General features: G+C 40.9%; 1 protein-coding gene across 1 annotated transcript in view; it reads right to left on the bottom strand.

Annotated features, from left to right (window-relative positions):
• The window catches only part of LOC126174807 (venom carboxylesterase-6-like), a 121,652-nt gene that overhangs the window by 87,066 nt on the left and 13,650 nt on the right, over positions 1–20,936 (bottom strand). Inside the window, exons 4-5 of the mRNA XM_049921181.1 lie at positions 9,390–9,575; positions 237–430 (exon numbers count right to left, since the gene is read on the bottom strand). Of these exons, the coding sequence (XP_049777138.1) occupies positions 237–430; positions 9,390–9,575 (380 nt within the window). The remainder of the gene's footprint in view (positions 1–236; positions 431–9,389; positions 9,576–20,936) is intronic.

Below are 20,936 nucleotides of genomic sequence, written 5' to 3'. Positions count from 1 at the left end.
GGGTGCAACTGATAGTCTGAGATGAAAAGGTTGGTGCGGGAGAGAAATTTGTAGCGAGATGCAATAACCAGTCAGAAGACTGATGAAAAAAAGTAAAGAAAACTAAATGATTTTCCATTTTACTTCAATTTATGGTATTGTGAAGTCGAATGTCTTATATTGTGCAGAAAGTGTACGAGTGATAGTTACTGTGAAATTACCCTTGCATCAGTTAAACAAAACACTAAGAAACCAACCGCGTATTGAGTCTGAGCCCCAGCAAGTTTGTAGTCGTCTACGTTCCTGAGGCAGTCAACCAGCGCTGCACTGGGCTCCGTTGGACAATCCATCAGGGCAGCCAACTTTCGCGCATTCTGCTCACCGCCGGTCTGAGAAACTGCCCACGGCGACAGCGCTACGCCGCTCTGGGATATCGCCCGGTGGAAAAGACCTGTAGATTAAACAAAACTGTCACTGAAGTTTGCATACACTCTTGTAACTACAAATTCCTTTACCATAGAATTCTAATTTCTTACGAGCATAGGTCGTTATCATCTGACTGCTTTTGTGTCTTTTCTTTTATGTAGCGAACCAAATGTTTTCTTGTCTATGCTCACTACTGATGACGACAGTTGTTGGTGCTATTTTGCCTGAACGAGATCTGAAGTTTGATTTATGTGACAAAAAAAACCTTGAAGACAAGCATTAGAAACTGCAATCGTGTGTGGGTGGGCATTGTCTTGCTGAAATGTAAGCTCAGGATAGTTTACTATGAAGGGCAACAAAACAAGGCGTAAAATATCGTCGTCGTACCGCCATAAGAGTGCAGCGGATGGCAGCCGAAGGGGGCCAACTGTGAAAATAAATGGTATCCTAGACCGTTACTCCTGGTTTTCCGGCCGTATGGTGGGAGACAGTCAGGTTGGTATCCCACAACTGTCCAGGGCGTCTCTGGACACCTCTTTGATGGTCATTGGGGCTCTGTTCAAAGCGAAACTCATCACTGAAGACAGTTCTACTCCAGTCAATGAGATTCCAGGCCAAAGACATGTCTGCCCTCGTGCTTGCCAAACCTTACCTTGGACAACAAGGTAGCTCCATTTCTCCCTATTCGAGAACGTTTGGAACTTCACGGAAGAGTCCTCCAACCATCTAGGGACTCTGACGATGTGATGCGCCAGATGGACAGAATCTGGAACGATATCCTTCAGGGGGACATCCAGCAACTCTGTCAATCAGTGTTAGGCATAAGGGCCAGAGGTCAACCAACACATTACTGACTTGCTCAAGTTGTGAAGCTCTTTCTCTTGAATAAATAATCCAATTTTTCTTAAATTGTAAACATGTGATTGTCTGTACATTCTGTCTATCGATTTCTGTCCCATTCGGATAATTCATTCATGGTGCGATTTTTTAATTTCATTCTTTTTATTTTTTAGATTGTATTTGACGTTAAGCATGTAAGCGAGAAAAATCTTAGAAAACTTTTGATATTGTGTTTGGATTTGGAGAAAGCCGCTAAGTATTTTCAATAGCAAATAAGGATTCGTATAATACGGATTGTTTGTGCATCGTTTTAAGCAAAAGATAATTTTTCCCTCAACCCCTACGTTTATAACATCGTATCTCCCGAACTACGTTGCGCACAATGATACAACTTTACAGGTACATTCAGTGGTATATGTGGACACTATTTGCTAAATTTGTTGCGAATACAGTCAGCAATAAAGAAGTAATGTATTAAAACATCATGTTCTATACTGAAGTTTTACATCATGAGCTTCAGAAATAAGTAAGCAATGAATTTTCCTTTCATCATTTTGTGGCATTTCACAGCGAGAAAACGTTGCGTAAGGATTTGAAATTATGTTTACAGTTTGTCCAAAGTCGCTAATCAAGGACGTTTCTTGGCTCGAACGGGAATTTGCCTTGAACATGCAAGGCATGTGTTTGTGTTGTCCTTGGTTTTTACACGACAGCACTTACAATTTTGAACACGCCAGTCAGTGTGTTACTTCAGCAAGTAGTTCAGGTGTCTAGTGTACGTGTGTCGGTACTGTCACTCATACATACACACTTTTGCATTGTTTTTCGAGGATATGATTACTCAGAAGCATGAACTCCTCGACTGAAGTTACTTGTTTAGGATAGTGGCTAAGGAAAACTACTTTATAGACGATCTGTGTATCAATAGAGTTCAAGACTGTGGTGCTGGTGACTGTGGCGGAAACACTACTACTCAAAGAGAAGCTAACAGTTGCGGTCACAATAAAATTCCACCAGAAAGTAAATCCATCATAGTTATTAATTTAACAAAGTTTTTCGAAGAACGACTTGAACGTATTTATGATGTTTATCATACACTTCCAAGTAAAGTTGTGACCTATTAGTCGTGTCTGAAGAGACACCCATATATAATAAGCATATCGAGCATCAAATTAATATTTGATTGTGTTGAGAAAAAAGATCTAATCAACATCTATTTCGAGGGAACAGAAATGGAGATAAAAGAACACATTCTATCTTAATGTGACGTCAATGCAATGGTGGAAAATGTGTCTATAATTGGAACGTGAAATTTTGGGCACTGCAAAAAAGCGAGAGAAATTACGTACATAAAATTTAAATGTTCTGCAGCTTCAAGAAAGAATACAGCAAGTGCCATAGGTACATCAATGATTACATGATAGATAGAGATATACAGTCTGGTGCCCATTTTGTCGAAGAAGTAAACCAGAAAATTTGCAAGTTTCCAAATAGAACCATATTGCATTTGGTACACTAGTTAAAGTCTATTTAGTTACGAAACTTCTAGTGAGACACTGTCGAAAAAGGAGAAAAAACAACAGCTGCCCTGGTCGAGTCTGCGCACAGAACAGCTCATACTCAAACAGCAGATATTGGATTTTGAATGAGTGGACACATAACAAAAAACTGTATATTTGTCGTCCACAAAAAACATTCTGCCCGAAAATTAAAAAGGCTGTTGCTGATAATCTTCCATCAAACTTACGTTTGGCGGCTATCACAAATGAGAAAATGTCAAAAGACCATTTAAAATCCTTGTTCGTGAATGTTATTGATACAATGTCGCAAATAGCCAGAGCCGGCAGTTGTGGCAGAGTGGTTCCAGGCGCTTCAGTCTGGAGCCGCGCTGCTGCTACGGGTGCAGTTTCGAATCCTGCCTCGGGCATGGATGTGTGTGATGTCCTTAGGTTAGTTAGGTTTAATTAGTTTTAAGTTCTAGGCGACTGATGACCTCAGATGTTAAGTCCCATAGTGCTTAGAGTCATTTTTGAAATAACCAGAATTTTATATTACAGTGTGATACATAGAGTGCTCAAGAGCACAACCTCTATTAAATGATTCATTGAATGCATGATCTTTCCATCGAAAACAACATAACACGTATATCCTTTGGAAGCATGTTTTTTTCCGGCAAGATGAAATACATGCAAGAAGGATTACAGACTGTTTGAGAGCTCTCTGCAGTGACATCGACACTAAATAAAGAAACAAAATTTTCATAATGAAAATGCATTCTCTTATAAGCAACAGTCTGCTGTCTGCTCGTGTATCAGCCTACGCTTCAAAATCCTAGCTGAATACAATGCTCCCATACACGTTGCTGAATTCTAGAACGTGATTCAAGTGGCATCTCATTTAGCAGCTCAAGAATGTAACTCTGAGGATTCCCGAGATATCCTTTTGTGATTCTGCATATTTTTTCATGCTTTTTTTGAGAAACTTCACGTACATTTTTTACGTACGATAGAAGGCAAACTAAGAATGACACAATCGAATGCTTCAACCATCCTAATCACAGTGGTATGCAAAGCTCCTAATGCAACTGGAACACCGCGTTCCTGTTCGAGCTGTGAGACCTCCCTTGTAAATGCTCTCATTCTCAAACGCTGGATGAGTATAGTCTGGGTATTTTTGCATGCCTCGAGTTGGATGCCTCAGGATCTACACAGTTGACAAAAGTAATACTTATCCTAATGTGCTAACATTTAACATAAGATTATAGCTCTTAATAAATGGTTATGGAAGCATTTTGAATTTCCTAATTCGGTCAATAACTGAACGAAATATTGAAAATCTATATTTTTTTGTTTTCTTTTCCGCCTCTAGGCAATCAATCTGCAATTGGGACTGGGTGACCGTGTCCCGGGATAGATATTTAGTTATATAGATAGTCTTTAATTAGACATAATACAATGCACTACAATCTTTGACGACGATTTCTATTACTGTTATGACATCTCATTTTGAAGATTTGTAACGTTTTTATTTTGAACGTTTATGATCTCTCTTCATTCGGAACACTGAATGAAAGTTAATTTGGATAAGAATTTCGATTCTTGCACAAGACCCTAAATGGGCTCTTGAACATATTGCAGAACAAATAGTAAATATGAAAACATCGGCCCTAAATAGCAGGGTTAGTCAAATGAAAACCGAATACCTACGACAACCGGATCATGGAATGGGGCGCCATTTTGCAACAGGATGATTATGATCGACAGGATTGCGACTGCTGGAGGGGAAAGGGCCGAGCCAACAGTGGAAACATCCCACATCGCACCCGCTAAAGAAATTGAAAGCTAGGGTGTTTCCACTCCCGGCTCTGCTGTTTGTTCTCGGGCTGCTGGAATGTTGTCAGATGGAATCATCTTGTTGCACGATAACGCCTGTCCCCACACTGCCAGTCGGATCACGGCTACAATTTAGATATTTAGTCGGGAAGCACTGCAACATCTTCCGTAGAGTCCTGATCTTTCACCGTGTTATTGTAACATCCCTATTATTAGTTTTTAATGGAAACATTGCATGGGCCCGTTGTGGGAGGTGATCGGTTTTCATTTGACTACCCCTTACAATACGAGGGTTGGAACTTTAATAGTGACAACTATTTATGCACAACCAATACAAAAGAGTTACATGTTTGCACCTATTACTGTCTGTCAAAGTAGTCACCAGCGCTGTGTAGAACCCGTTGCCAGCCAACGATGTGGAAGGCGTAGTATACCGTAAGCAGAGCCTATTAAGTTGATCGTCCGAATGGAGCAGTCTACTGCCTGTCGAATCTCTGCAAGAGTTCTGAAGCGAATGCCACGAAGCCAAAACTGAAACGCCAGTCTAACTAATGGCGTCATTATGGGTCGCCGGGAAAGTCGAAACTGCGTCAGAGCCCCCAGTATGGTGAAAGTTATGGTGATTATCGTGTACGAGTGTGATGGTGTTATCCTAACGCATTACGTTCCTCCACGGCAGACCGTCAATGCACCGTATTACTGTTCGTTTTTGGAGCATCACCTGCGACCAGCTTTGCGAAAGAAGCGGCGACACTTTCTGCACAACACAGCCATCATTTTGCACGACAGTGCGCAGTGCGCGGGCGCATACAGGGCAAGCCTTGTCTGCTCTGTTCGGTCGATCGGACTGGGAAGTACTGTAGCATCCACCATACTCCCCGGACTTACGTCCTTGTGACTTTGATTTGATTCCGAAGATGAAGGAACCACTTCGTGGCATTCGCTTCAGAACTGTTCCAGAGATTCGACAGGCAGTAGACCACTCCATCAGCACCATCAACAGAACAGGCTCTACTACGTCTTCCACATCGCTGGCAACGGATTCTACACAACGCTGGTGACTACATTGAAGGACAGTAACAGGTGCAAACATGTAACTCTTTTGTATCGGTTGTGAATAAATGGTTGCCACTATTTAAGTTCCAACCCTCGTATATTATGGTTTGCAGCTTTCTGCAGGGTGCAGATTAACATTTTATAACTTTTCAGTCTTCTGCGTGCCATAAAACTGCTTCCGATATCACAGAGTAGAACGTTGTTGACATGTGACTACATTTATCAAGAAATTTCGCCAGGCTATTTATAGTTTTAGTTGTTGGGTCTAGTTGACTCAAAAAGTAAAGCAGTCGCCAACGTGATAGTTGGTTTGCACATAGCAATTCTTTATTATACGTAGTCCTAAAACTTGAAATATTCCCTTGCCTTCCTCAGTGGCGCGGGATTAGCCGAGCGGTCTAAAGCTGCAGTCATGGACTGTGCGGCTGGTCCCGGCGGGGGTTCGAGTCCTCCCTCGCGCATGGGTGTGTGTGTTTGTCCTTAGGATAATTTAGGCTAAGTAGTGTGTAAGCTTAGGGACTGATGACCTTAGCAGTTAAGTCCCATAAGATGTTCTAACAACAGCCAAACGTTGACGTGGTGTTGGAAGAATGATGTTAGCCAACGTGTTCCTCACTACCAAATTGCAATGACGAACGAAAACAAGACATTTCTGCTCTCTGTGTTCCATTGTTAAAGACTAATGTCTCTGAATGCCAGAAAATATTTAAACATTGAAGCCAGTCGCTACCTGCAAAACAAAATTTTCGCTCGTCAGCTATAAGATATCGCTATGCGATTCCAAACCCCAACAGACTACAGTACAATCTAAGACAACAAAAAACGACAGAACACGAAGGAATTATCCGAAGAGAACGGAACGGAAACGCGTAAATGTGATGTATAAGTATAAACAAACAAGTGGTTACATTTTCAGAAAAATTGGATGATTTATTCGAGAGGATGAGCTTCACAAATTGAGCAATCAGTAATGCATTGGTCTATCTCTGGCACTTATACAATCAGTTATTCAGCATGATATTGATTGGTAGAGTTGTTGTATGTCCTTCTGCCCTGTCCTCGTGCCAAATTCTCTCCAATTAGCACGTTTGATCGTCAAAATTCCGAGCTGGCTTGAGGGTCCTCCAAACATTCTCAACAAGGTCCTTGGAGCAAAGGTAGGACTTTGCGAGCACGAAAACAAGCAGTAGAAACGCTTGCTATGTGCGGCTGGGAATTATCTTGCTTAAATGTAAGCCCAGGATGGCTTCCAAAGAAGGGCAACAAAACGGTGCGTAGAATATCATCGAAGTACCGCTGTGCTGTAAGGGTACCGCGGGTAACAACCAAAAGGCTTCTGCTACGAAAAGAAACGGCATCCCAGACCATCACGCCGTGTGGAGTGCGACTGTCAGGTTGTTATCCCACTGGTGTGCGGGGCCCCTCTAGACACATCTTCGGCCTGGAACCTCATTGACTTGAATTGTCTCCAGTGATGATTGGAACTGAGTCCCGATAACCAGTGAAGGAGTGTGAGGGAATCCTCGCAGGTAGCGGTGGGAACCAACCTTAGTGTCGCCAGCGATACGGACCGGCAGCCAGGTTGGTTGGTTGGTTTGGGGAAGGAGACCAGACATCGTGGTCATCGGTCTCATCGGATTAGGGAAGGATGGGGAAGGAAGTCGGCCGTGCCCTTTCAGAGGAACCATCCCGGCATTTGCCTAGAGTGATTTAGGGAAATCACGGAAAACCTAAATCAGGATAGCCGGACGCGGGATTGAACCGTCGTCCTCCCGAATCCGGCAGCCAGGGGTGACGGTCGGAGGTGCCAATTCTTTTCATAACGTGTCCTCTCTGACTGTCATACTCGGCACCCTTACAGACCGACATACGACGATATTTTGCGCCCCATTTTGTTGTCCTTCATCCAGGGCTCACAGTTCGTCTAGATAATCCCCGCCCGTACGCGACGACAGTTTCCACTACTTTTGTTTGCACTTACAAAACCCTACATCGTTCAGAAAGATCGTCAGATCTCCCCAAGTCGAGAGCGTTAGGAGCATTTTGGCCAGGGCACTCCAACCATCTCGGCATTTCTACGATCTAATGCTCCAATCGGACAGAATTTGGCTCAATATCCCTCAGTAAGACATCGCGAAACACTGTGGAGAGAGTGTATTAAGAGGATTCCGCCAGTGAAGTTCGATAATAACGTCATTCTTGAAGTCATACCTCTTACAGCATTGTCAAGATAACATCATATCAGTATGCTCCAGGTTATATTAGATTACATTTCTTGAAGTATATATCAAAGTGCAATGTACACGTCTTACTTCGTACAGCTCAAAGCTGCCAGTGCGGCGGCGCGGTTCTTTCCGGCCCTTTACGACGAACCTGCACCTACCTGTGAACATTGTCTCAGCAGATCATCAGTAGGGAAGCCGAGCGAAACCTACTGTACTTCGACGTGAACCAGGTTGCAATTAAAGTCACTAATCTACGTTTCGGGAGAAAGTTTTCACATGAAATGAAAGGTTGGAAATTCTGTCCTTAATTTATTCTGAAACTTAGGTGAAAAAGTATCGCGGCCAAGCCCGTGCTAGTCTTAACACAGTCACTCACAATCCCTTTCACTCACGTTAGCAAGTTTATGGTGTTGCATTTCCCGAAGACGTAATAACTACAAAAATAATACTGATTGTTTTTGATTGATAATGCTCGCCAAATATTAAGTCTGTCGGTACCAAATGCAGTCACAATTTTTTAGCCACCGACCTGCTCAATACGCCACTCGGAATAATGTCTTTTCTCGTCACAAAATACACTTAAAAATTCCGAAATTTCTACACACCCATCGGAATAATTATGCCGTCACTTTCCAACACTTTTGAGGTATGAAACACTGCTAGATCCGGCAACTTATCACTTCCATTGGAACTACTACTATACACGTCCGATCTGTTTCATGGCTAGGCTTTCACTCTTCCTCTAGAATACTCCCAGTCTTCTCTACCAGCAAAGAAAGGCGCGCGAAGAATATTGCTTTACCATTGGCCAGTTTACTCAACAGCCAATAGCAAAACAACACTCTCTCGCGTCAGTCCGCTCTTTTCATCAATAACCAATGGCAAAATAGTAAACCTAACGACTGCACTTTCGTAATTATCTACTATGCTGAACTTTTGTTTATGCATAGAGTTATTTACTACTGTTATTTATACCTGAATTAACTTTCCCTTTACCATAAACTTACTTTACAAATCTATTCTACAAAAATCCCCTTTGTCCATATCCATACTTCTTCGAAATGTTCCCACACTAAATCCTGCTACATAACTCGTTAAACAATTATCTTCATATTAACCTTACACGACACTCACACAACATTCATACTGCTAAAACACATTTATAACATTTTGCATACACAAAAAGACATAAACACTTTATGAAAATACTAGAACAGTTCATGAAAAACATTCTATTACTTTAGTGCACTCTAGTGGGCACAATCGAAACTAAAATCACAGTCCCCCTATCCAATATTGTCCTCTATCGGCTGATACATAAACTACGTGCGCGTCCAGTCTTGCGTCACCATCTGTCACTATCCAGCTCTCGTGACACATCTCCCACTTAACCGCCTCCAAGGCAGGATCGTTATACGGCGCTACGCTTCACCAGATTAATTTTGCTTAAAGTTGTGGGTCACTTTAAATATCGCACAATCCTGTATGCCTCCCGTAGTAGACAGGCAGAAAGATGCTGGGCCTGACTTACCTTTGGCCAGCGGAGACAGCATGAGGTAGTGAGTACTGGCACCACCAGCACTCTCCCCAAAGATGGTGACGCTCCCAGGATCGCCACCGAACGCTTCAATGTTCTCTTTAACCCACCTAAGCGCTGCCACCTGGTCTTTCAAGCCATAATTTCCAGGAGAAGCCTCATCGCCTGTACTCAGGAAGCCTGAAACAACAAAGTACATTTGTGGTGCATAAATAAAGATGTAGAATTGTAGTAATGTCATGTACCTAATCTCTTATCTGAGGTTGGTCGCACAGTACGTTACGTCTCTTTTGTTAATAGAACGAAGAGAATAACAGAACACCAGTTTCGGCAAATGATAGCACGCCAAGAAGGACGCTTTTTTTTGTATTTAATCCTCTCATCTAAATCGACACCTTCATTATTGCTCTGCAATTCACAGTTAAGTGTCTGGCAAAAGGTTCATCGAACCACCTGTGAGGTACTTCTCCACCGTTCCACTGTCGAACAGCGCTCAGGAAAAACGAACACACAAATCTTTCCGTTATAACAACCACGATATATATATATATATATTTTTATTACGAGTGGAATATGAACGTGTGGAAAATTACGTAACTAAATAATATTCATTCAATTATATAATTATTTCTTAAAAAGATGATAATTATGTAAAACAGAGACAATATTTGTCTCACATTCTTTGTTAATTTATGTCATTCTTTTCTTTTGTTTTGTACCCTTTTGTCGTCTTCTTCTGATGTACGTCGCCGACGCAAGACGCGAATCGATTTGAGGTCTGTTGAATGAAAAACATTTAATGTAAAATAATTGTACTTTTATGTTCATTTGCTGGTAAAAAACAAATATAGCTAAATGCGTTAAAACTATTTAAGATTAATTATTGAAAAATCACTTCCTCTTTTAATTTTAATTTTGTATTAATTGTTTTATAATAGCTGCAAGAAGTGCAGTCATTGTTAGTGCGATTATATAGCAACTTCGTCTGTACTTCTAGTTCAAAAATGGCTCTGAGCACTATGGGACTTAACATCTGAGGTCATCAGTCCCCTACAACTTAGAACTACTTAAACCTAACTAACCTAAGGACATCACACACATTCATGCCCGAGGCAGGGTTCGAACCTGGGACCGTAGTGGTCGTGCGGTTCCAGACTGAAGCGCCGAGAACCTCTCAGCCACTCCGGCCGGCTGTACTTCTAGTTGAAAATAGCATGGGTTTGTGTTAAACTAATTTGCAAAACAATTTTACATTTTTTTATTGGTGGCATCAATTTAAATGATTAATTATTTATTGAGCAAAGGAAAATCTTAATTAAAAAAGAAATCCTCTATCTTTTGTTGGCCGCCATTTTAACTTCTATCACAGCGGCAAATTTAAATTACTTGAAACTGCAAACAATATTCCGATGTGTAAGAAATAAATGTGGTACTGGACTCTATTTATAAAAGAAAAAATTAATCTAATCAGACTGCATTTTCTAAGAACAGTGCTGATGGTATTTATTGTTGAACAAGATTTCATTGCTGACGTATGATGCTAAAATTAAAGTACGCACGAATCACGGGAAAAAATATTTCTGGTAGCATACGTCAGTGTTGTGTGCGGGTGGTATTCTGTGGTTCTTTTTCATGATCAATTTGCTAAGAATAATCAAATCCATCGAAGACAAAAATTATAAAAGCTCTGATGTACGATATGTAATTTTAGTGATATGAACACAACTTACAGTCAACATTATTACACTACGTCAGGTGGAATTCTTGTGCAATTTGAACAAAACAATTATCCGGGAGAAGTTGTAGTATGAATAATGCATTATACATGTGTATAATATTGTCAGTATCATTTACAAAATCAAATCAATGCAACTGCTAAATAACAGAGTGAATTCAAACTGCAGAATACCATAGAGTATCATATCGTCCATATTCATTGCATTTGTCCATGTTGATGATACGCATAAACCGCCACACCGTGCAAACCTTTCTTTTATTTTGATGATCATTTTTCCCTATGTAGGTGGATGCCAACAAAATATTTGCAAACTGTTAGGGGAGAGATGGGACATGAAATTTCATGAGAATGTCCTGCCGCAACGGAAAGCGCCTATGTTTTAATGGCTGCCATCCCAATTCACGTATCATATTCGTGGGACTGACTTCCTTATTTCGCGATAATACAAAATGGGCTGCTGTTCTTTCAACTATTTCGTTGCCCTCCATCAATTCTGTTTGATGATGACCCCACATCAACCAGCACAACTCCAAAATAGTGAGGACAAGCGTAGCGTAAGAAATCTGTTTAGTAAACCTATTACGTTTTCGAAGTGTTTTGACAATAAATCACACCCATTGGTTTGTCTTACCCACAACATTATTTGTGTGCTCTTTCCAGTTTAAGTTATTCGTAATTTTAATACCTAAGCATTTTAGTTGAGTTTACAGCCTTTAGGTTTGTGTGATTTATGGTATAACTGAAATGTAGCGTATTCTTTTTAGTACTCATGTGATTTAGAGCCGATTGCCACTTTTTGGACCATACAGATATCCTGTCTAAATCATTTTTCATTTCGTTTTGATCATCTGATATCTGCGAACAATAAGAAGGCTTATAAGACTGTCTCTTAAGTATTTTGTGTATATCAGGAACAACAGAAGACTTACAACACTGCCTTAGAGCAGTCTGTTTTACTCGATGACTTTCCGTCAGTTATTACGAACCGTGACCTTTCTGACAGGAAATTACGAACCCAGTCACACAACTGATACGATACTACATAGGCATGCAATTTGATTAGAGGTCGCTTGAGTGGAACTTTGTCAAAAGCCTTCTGGATATCTAAAAATATGGAATTTATTTGACGTCCCCTGTCGGTATCACTCATTACCTCTGAGAATAAAGATTTAATATTTTCTGAATCCCTGTTGGCTATTTGCAAAAAAAATCCTTTTTTTTCCGAGGTGATTCGTAATTTTTCGAGCATAGCATATATTCCAAAATCCTACAGCAGATCAACGATAGTAACATGTGTCACTAATTCCGCGGATTATTCCTATTTACTTTCTTGGGAGCTGATGTGACTTTTTCAACTGTCCCGTGTTTGGGTGCTGATCTTGCGAGTGGCCTGTTGTATACGAGTATAATTATTAAGTATCGACCTATTGTATCAACATACTCTGAAAGGAATCTGACTGGTATACAATCTGGACCGTAAGCCTTTCCTTTGTTAAGTGTTTAAGCTGCTTCGCAACATCGAGGCTATCTACTGCTAAGTTACTCATGTAGGCAGTTCATCCTGATTCGAATTCCTACGTCAGCCGAAACACTGAAAACCATTTCTTTAATAGAACGATATACTTTTCAATGGCATATGAAAACTTTCTAAAGGACGATTACAATCATACGGTGTTTGTTAAAGTTAGCGTTGAAACTTTTCGCTATAATATCGAGAATATCCCAGAACATTGTGGCGTAAACATCGCCAGGTTGAGCTCTCATGGGAGGCTCTGTCGTTGCATCAAGGTTTCTGACTGTTTATTGTTCCCACAAAAGCTGTTTAGCTAAATGTAAGCAAGGGTGTACATTTGCATATTTGAAATAACTCTTCCTAAGTACCTCTCGTTGCACTAGATGTTAGCATACAGTTACAGTCACTAAAATGCGAGGGGAAATCAAATGAAAACTTTAAATATTTCTATTGAACGAAAGTGGAAAACAAGAGTATCATTTTCCGACATAGTCTCCTTGTCATTCAACACTTTCTCAAGCGCGCAGGTAGTGTATTGATTCCTGTGTAATAAATTTGTTTTGGTCTTCTGTGCAGGCACTGAACGTACCGACTGTCGAACCTCTTTATTACAACGAGATTTCTTTCCTACCATCGCTTCTTTGAGTGGTCTTTGGGTACGAGGTATAGTAAGTATGATGGATGTAGAAGAGTATCAAAGTGCATGTCGTCTATGGTTGCAAATGCTGCTTGGGCAGTATGAGGCCGAGCACTTTCATCTTGCAAACTGACACTTACGCCCAGAAGTCTACGTTAACTTGATCTTATTGTAGGTCGAACCTGATTTTTAACGTATTGAAATATGACGCACTGTTGATGATGTTTCCCCTAAGTATGTAGTTTCAAAGACAAAGCCTCGTTCATCCCTAAAAAGAGTCAGCAAAACTGTTCTTGTAAATGACTGCAGCCAGAACTTCTTGCGTTTTGTTAATGAATGGAGTCATTTCTTGCTTGCCCTCTTTGTTTCAGGTTGCTGGCTGTATACTTAGGTTTCGTCTCCTGTAACAAATCTTCCGCTTCAAAGCGCCGCAAAAGTCTTTCACAGACGTCAACGCGTCCCTCTTTCAGTTCTGGAATGAGGTACCGTTGCACCCACCTTGCAGACACTTTGCGAAACTTATGCACTTGATGAATGATATGATATGCTGAACCATAACAAAGTTTCAGATTTGAGGCTGTTTCACCCACCATGACATAGTGATTTTCCATCACAATCCCTTCAGCTATTGCAATGGTCTCTGTTGTCAAAACGTGGTGTGGGTGACCCATGCGTTGAGCTTCTATCACAGAAGTCACGGCATTACCGAACTTTCTACTCCACTCATACACTGCTGCAGACATGCAACACTGTGCTGGAATTCATTCACTGATGGCTTTTGATAGATTTTGTACCTTCATTGCTCAGAAAACGTATGACAGGATGCTGCTCCTCCTTGGTGCATGTCGCATGCGGGACAGCAATTTTGAATTAGTGCTGTGGCAGCGTTTAGCTTATCTGTAGTATTCTGTTTCCTGTAAGGGAATTTCTCACATCACTGGTTACAGTCCTGCCAATTTATAAACAATGGCGAGAGATGTCGAGTTTTAATTCCACTTTTAAGGTTTTCCTTGACTCCCCATTGCAGTATAACGCTGGGCGAAGAGAAAATACGTTTCCTATTAGAAACATGGTCCTTTCATCTTGGTGCATACAACAACAGAGTGTAGTACGAGTGCATCACTCGGCGGTGTTTATAACGCAATAGCCGAGTCCAGACGCATTGCCATTCAATTAGAGAACATTTCTCTGAAGCGGTCGCGAAAAGTTTCAATAATAACGTTAGCTAGAGCTTTCGGACTCTGTTCACAAAGCATGAGGTTCCAGCTGAATCACATAGTACTCGTTGTTTGTAAGAGCTGAATGAAACAGTCACGAAGGCCTTCACTTGTGTCGGAAACATCTAGGAGAGTTAACAAGCTTATAAAACTTCCACAAGTTCTGCTGGATGCAGAGCAGTGTGCGGTAACGTTTAACATAAGTGGCGTCTGGCTTACTGCAGGTCACCACTCCAAATCCAACCGCCAGCGATTTATCGAAGGTTCTAGAAATACGTTATTTCTGTAATGTTTATGTATTCAAGGATATTCGATTTGTGTATAAATAGTAGTAGTCTGACAGCAAGGGGAAACTACAGCCGTAATTTTTCCCGAGGGCTTCCAGCTTTGCTGTATGGTTAAATGAGGATGGCGTCCTCTTGCGTAAAATAATCCGGAGGTAAAATAGTCCCCCATTCGGATCTCCGAGCGGGTACTACTCAGGAGGATATCATTATGCGGAGAAACAAAACTGGCGTTCTACGGATCGGAGTGTGGAATGTCAAATCCCTTAATCAGGTAGGTAGGTCGGAAAATTTAAAAAGAGAAATGGGTAGGTTACATTTAGATGTAGTGCGAATTAGTGAATTTCGGTGGCAGGAGGAAAAGGACTTCTGCTCAACTGAATACAGGGCTATAAATACAAAATCAAATAGGGTAATGCAGGAGTAGGTTTAATAATGAATTTAAAAAATAGGAGCACGGGTAAGTTACTATGAACAGCGTAGTGAACGCTTAATTGTAGCCGAGATAGACACGAGGCCCACGCCTACCACAGTAGTACAAGTTTATATGCCAACTAGCTCCGCAGATGACGAAGATATTGAAGAAAGGTATGATGAGATAAAAGAAATTATTCAGATAGTGAAGAGAGACGAAAATTTAATAGTCATGGGGGACTGGAATTCGATAGCAGGAAAGGAAAGAGAAGGATAAATAGTAGGTGAATATGCAATGGGGTTAAGGAGTGAAAGAGGAAGCAGCCTGGTAGACTTTTGCACAGAGCATAACTTAGTCCTAGCATTTGGTTCAAGAATCATGAAAGAAGGCTCTTTACGTGGGAGAGGCCTGGAGACACTGGTAGGTTTCATATAGATTATATAATGATAAGACAGTGATTTAGGAACCAGGTTTTAAATTGCAAGACATTTCCAAGGGCGGATGTTGACTCAGACCACAATCTATTGGTTGTGGCATGTAGATTTGAACTGAAGAAACAGCAAAAAGGTGGGAATTTAATGAGGTGGAACCTGGGAAAAACGGAAAGAACCTAATGTTGTAGAGAGTTCCAGAGAGAGCATTATAGAACGATTGACAAGAACGGAGGAAAGAAATGCAGTAGAAGAGGAATGGGTAGCTTTGAGAGATGAAACAGTGAAGGCAGCAAAGTATCAAGTAGGTAAACAGACGAGGTCTAGTAGAAATCCTTGGGTAACAGAAGAGATATTGAATTTAACTGATGCAAGGAGAAAGTATAAAAAGGCAGTAAATGAAGCAGGCAAAAAGGAATACAAACGTCTCAAAAATGAGTCAGACAGCAAAATGTCTAAGCAGGAATGGCTAGAGGACAAATGTAAGTATGTAGAGGCATTTGGGGTTCAGATAGATAATGCTTACAGGAAAATTAAAGACATCTTCGAAGGAAAGAGAAGATAATGCTTAAAGGAAAATTAAAGACGTCTTCGAAGGAAACATAACCACTTGAGTTAATATCAAGGGCTCATGGAAACCAGTTTTAAGCAAAGAAAGGAAAGCTGAACGGTGGAAGGAGTATGTAGAGGGTCTGTACAAGGGCAATGTACTTTAGTAGAGTATTATATAAATGGAAGTGGTCGTAGATGAAGATGAAATGGGAGACATGATACCGCGTGAATAATTTGACAGAGCACTGAAGACCTAAGGCAAAACAAGGCCCGGGGAGTAGACAACATTCCATTCGAACTATTGATAGCCTGGGGAGAGCCTGCCCTAACAAAACTCTACCACCTCGCGAGCAAGATGTATGAGTCAGGCGAAATACTCTCAGACTTAAAGAACAATATAATAATTCCAATCCCAAAGAAAGCAGGAGTCGAGAGGTGTGAAAATTGCCGAACTATCAGTTTAATAAGTCACAGCTGCAAAATACTACGTGCAGAGGAATGGAAAAACTGGTAGAAGCCGATCTCAGGGAAGATCAGTTTGGATTCCGTAGAAATATTGGAATACGTGAGGCAATACTGACCCTACGACTTATCTTAGAAGATAGATTAAGGAAATGCAATTCTTCGTTTCTGGCGTTTGTAAACTTTGAGAAAGCTTTTGACAATGTTGACTGACATACCCTCTTTCGACTCTGAAGGTGACAGGGGTCGAACACAGGGAGTGGAAGTCTATTTACAATTTATACAGAAACCAGATTGCAGTTATAAGCGTCGAGGGGCATGAGAGGGAAGCAGTGTTTGGGAAGGGAGTGAGAGAGGGTTGTATCCTATCCCAGATGTTTTTCAATCTGTACATTGAGCAAGCAGTAAAGGAAAAAAGAAAAAAAAAAGAAAAATTCGGAGTAGGGATCAAAATACATGGAGAAGAAAGAAAAACTTCGAGGTTTGCCGATGACATTTTAATTCTGTTAGAGACAGCAAAGGACGAGGAAGAGCAGCTGAATGGAATGGAAGTGTCTTGAAAGGAGGATATAAGATGAACATCAACAAAATGTAGTCGAATTGAATCAGGTGATTCTGAGGGAATTAGATTAGGAAATGAGACACTTAAAGTAGTATGACTTTTGCTATTTGGGGAACAAAATAACTGATGATGGTCGAAGTAGGGAGGATACAGAATGTAGACTGGCAATGGCAAAGAAAGCGTTTCCGAAGAAGAGAAGTTTGTTGGCATCGGGTGTAGATTTAGGTGTCAGGAAGTCTTTTCTGAAAGTATTTGTATGGAGTGTAGCCATGAATGGAAGTGAAACAATGACAATAAATAGTTTGGACAAGAAGAGAATAGAAGCTTTCGAAATGTGGTGCTACAGAAGAATGTTGAAGATTAGGTGGGTAGATCACGTAACTAATGAGGAGGTATTGAATAGGATTGGGGAGAAGAGAGGTTTGTGGCACAAGTTGACTAGAAGAAGGGATCGGTTGGTAGGACATGTCCTAAGGCATCAAGGGATCACAAATTTAGCATTGGAGGGCAGCATGGAGGGTAAGAATCGTAGAGGGATACCAAGAGATGAATACACTAAGCAGATTCAGAAGGATGTAGGTTGCAGTAGGTACTGGGAGATGAAGAAGCTTGCACAGGATAGAGTAGCATGGAGAGCTGCATCAAACCAGTCTCTGGACTGAAGACCACAACAGTAGTAGCAGTCTCCGTCCAGGAGTTCAGTTCTGTTGTGCCTTCAGTAGGTAAACGTGCTTTCAGTGCTTACAAGGCAAAGGCCTCAGACACAGCCAAACGATTGTGCTCATACCTGTTATGGTAGCTCAGGCCAAAATTTTCGAATGTTCTACAGTGTGATACAACCTTTTGACTTACAAGCATAGTAACCGTAACTAAATTAAATATATTAATTTTGAATACATAAAATAAACTGTTCAAATGTATTTAAACTTTGTAATTAATCGTTTAAAATTATGAGGGATAAAAAAATGGAAAAGGAACGATTGCTAGCAGTGGTAATCGAACCTAAGCCAACGAATCGTGTCTGTGCGGTAGACCATTCAGCCATAGTGCCTTCACACCAGCTGTTCCTCGAGACTCCCTCATACTCTACGCATCCACAAGGAAATACTGACCTGGGGCTGTGAGCAACGCAGCACCCATAGGGGCCGCGAAGGATGACGTCACAGCAGAGCATGCGGAGCGGAAGACGGAGGTGTCCCTATTTTCTGAGTTGATTGTAATGCAGGAACATCATTTCAGCACTCAGCACTGGTTTTTAGTTTTTGCGGAGAGACTGCTACGAAACATATTTTCATCCGTTTTATTCGCGTACCAGCACTCATTATAAGAGAAATGGCGTAAATTCGGTGTGGTTTCCGGCTCGCATTCGAAGAGAAATTGTAGTGCAATTAGCAAATTTGCAGATGATAATCAGGCGCCACTTGATATTTGGCACATCGCTTGAGTATAAATTAAAATGAAAGACTACGATACTCGTATTTTGCTCAACACCCCATCGTTTTTGAGAAAACCACCCCGAAAATTGATTAAATTCAGTCGACTCAAAATTGATGGGATCGATAGATAATTGGTAACTGCAGGTTTTTCATCAGCGCATTTGTGATCTGCAAACGCATATTTTCCTGCATATTTGTGGTCTGCAAACGCATATTTTCCTAGAAATTGAGGAAAGGAACTTTTTCTGTTTCCACTTAGCTAGCCATAAGGCAAACGCTCCTCAAAACAAGCGCCAGTTGCTCATCTGTCAAGTCATCTGCTGGAAAGCAGAGAATCCGCATTCGATTGCCGAATGTACTAGACATTTTTTTTATTTGCAAGTTTTCGCAGTTCCAAAATCAGCAAGAACAGGAGGGTTAATAAGATATGTAAATCACTAAGGAATACTAATAAGTCAAAGAAATAAATTTCTCAAACGACTACGATTAGTAAAGAACTAAAAATTAAATCCTGGTCACTTGACTATGGTTATTTCCTGACTTTGTTTTACGTCTTCCTTTACCTTCGAAGAACTAGATGGACCTGTCACACAAATACTGAAGCAAATTGACAGCACCAAGAACACCTAAAGAATGCAATTTTTGTGCAATTACATCGTTCTTTCCGAAGACCCGGCTGAAAACAGACTAGGTTCACATTTAAAAATACTTTTTTCGGGAATTAATTTTGTTGCATACAACGCATACCTGAAAAATCGGTGCTAAAAGTTGGTAATGAATTATGCTGCATCGGCGCGGACGTACATTTCCTGTTGGGTTTCCAGACGCGGATTTCAAGTCGTAAGCTTTGAAATAATTTTTAATTTGACGATGCAAGTAAACCTCACAGGGCTGGCGCACAGGTGTGCAGTCTGATGAAATTATTTCTACTGTACAAGTCGGCTGACCGTCATACAGAAACTTGCTGTCATGCATGACTGTATTAGATTGTCCACCCCATGAATCCAACGGCAGACAAATACTGTTACCAGCAACGTATGGTTTTAGAATGTTTTCAGAGTGCATTTTATACATCGACTTTATCAGTTTCCCGTACTTCTAGCAACTGACGTAAATATTTTTTACGAGTCGCTTAAGCCACTAACGTTTTTCTAAAAACTAAGCCAAAATTAATTATTAGTCTCTTATGAGCAGAGGAAAAACTTAGATAACAATTTTCCACATGTTGTGATGGAATATTGATCCGTGTGCGGAGTGCGTTATTTAATGCTTGCTACCAACTGTGATAAGGGTTCGTTTTCCTTCTTTATGCGAAAACGTGCGACGAATGATCGTCATCGCAGAATTCTTACATGGAACTGCTTTCTTAGAATTAGGCTTAAGTTTTTAATTCCTTACTAAACCAAGTAGTTTGAAAAAATTGTTAGGCTACCTCGTTATTATTCCTTATTAACCTTCGCATTCTTACTAATTTCAACGCAGGAAAAAACACAAACGAAAGAAAAACTGAACAGCATTTATCTTATCGGCTCATAAGCGGCATTCGTAAACGTTTCATTCCCCGATTTCTCGGAATACTTGGGTTTAAGGACCCCATAAGAAACGATATAAAATGTTCAATTTTCATTTGTCTATCGATTCCTGCAATTGCACGTTATGAAGCTTACAGGTGCTTTCTCATAACCAGAGAGTGATGAGCCAAAATATCTTACAGTCTTTCATACCAGGTCGTGCACAAGCCACTTGCTAGATACGAGCCGAATCGTTTGATCGTGTCTGAGGCCCTCTCCTTGTTAGTATGGTACTTCAGTGACGATTCTGCTATCGGATTTGGACTCGATTATAATTATGACCCGATACTTCGTGGTTTATTGGATAGCGTTGCAGATTCTTGAACGTAGGCTTTTGGGTTAGATTTCCAGCCCGGTCGGGATTTCCTTCGCTCAGGGGTTAAGTCCTTTTGTTGTTCCAATTATTTGATCTCATCTTCATCGGTGCACAACACGTCTAAGTGACGTCAGAGACACTTGCAGTGGATGGCCAAACGACACCCACATTCAAGATTTCCAAGACGTGATATTTTTGGTGGAGACCGAAGGAAGTTAAAAAGTTAAAACCATCTGCATCACCGTGGCTCCAATTAGACAAACTAAAAGCCGTCGCCTACACGGACAGGAACTCGAATACAATCGGTACATTGTTCCCCGGATCAGCATGTTCATGGAACCCTCTGCCAGGCACCTAATTGTGAACTGCAGGGTAGTCCTGTAGACTTAGATGTAGAAATTCCAAAA

Source organism: Schistocerca cancellata, chromosome 3, assembly GCF_023864275.1.
Source record: "Schistocerca cancellata isolate TAMUIC-IGC-003103 chromosome 3, iqSchCanc2.1, whole genome shotgun sequence".
NCBI classification, from domain to species: Eukaryota; Metazoa; Arthropoda; class Insecta; order Orthoptera; family Acrididae; genus Schistocerca; species Schistocerca cancellata.
Note: the sequence above shows the minus strand (reverse complement) of the source record. Positions and strands in the feature narration are given on the sequence as shown.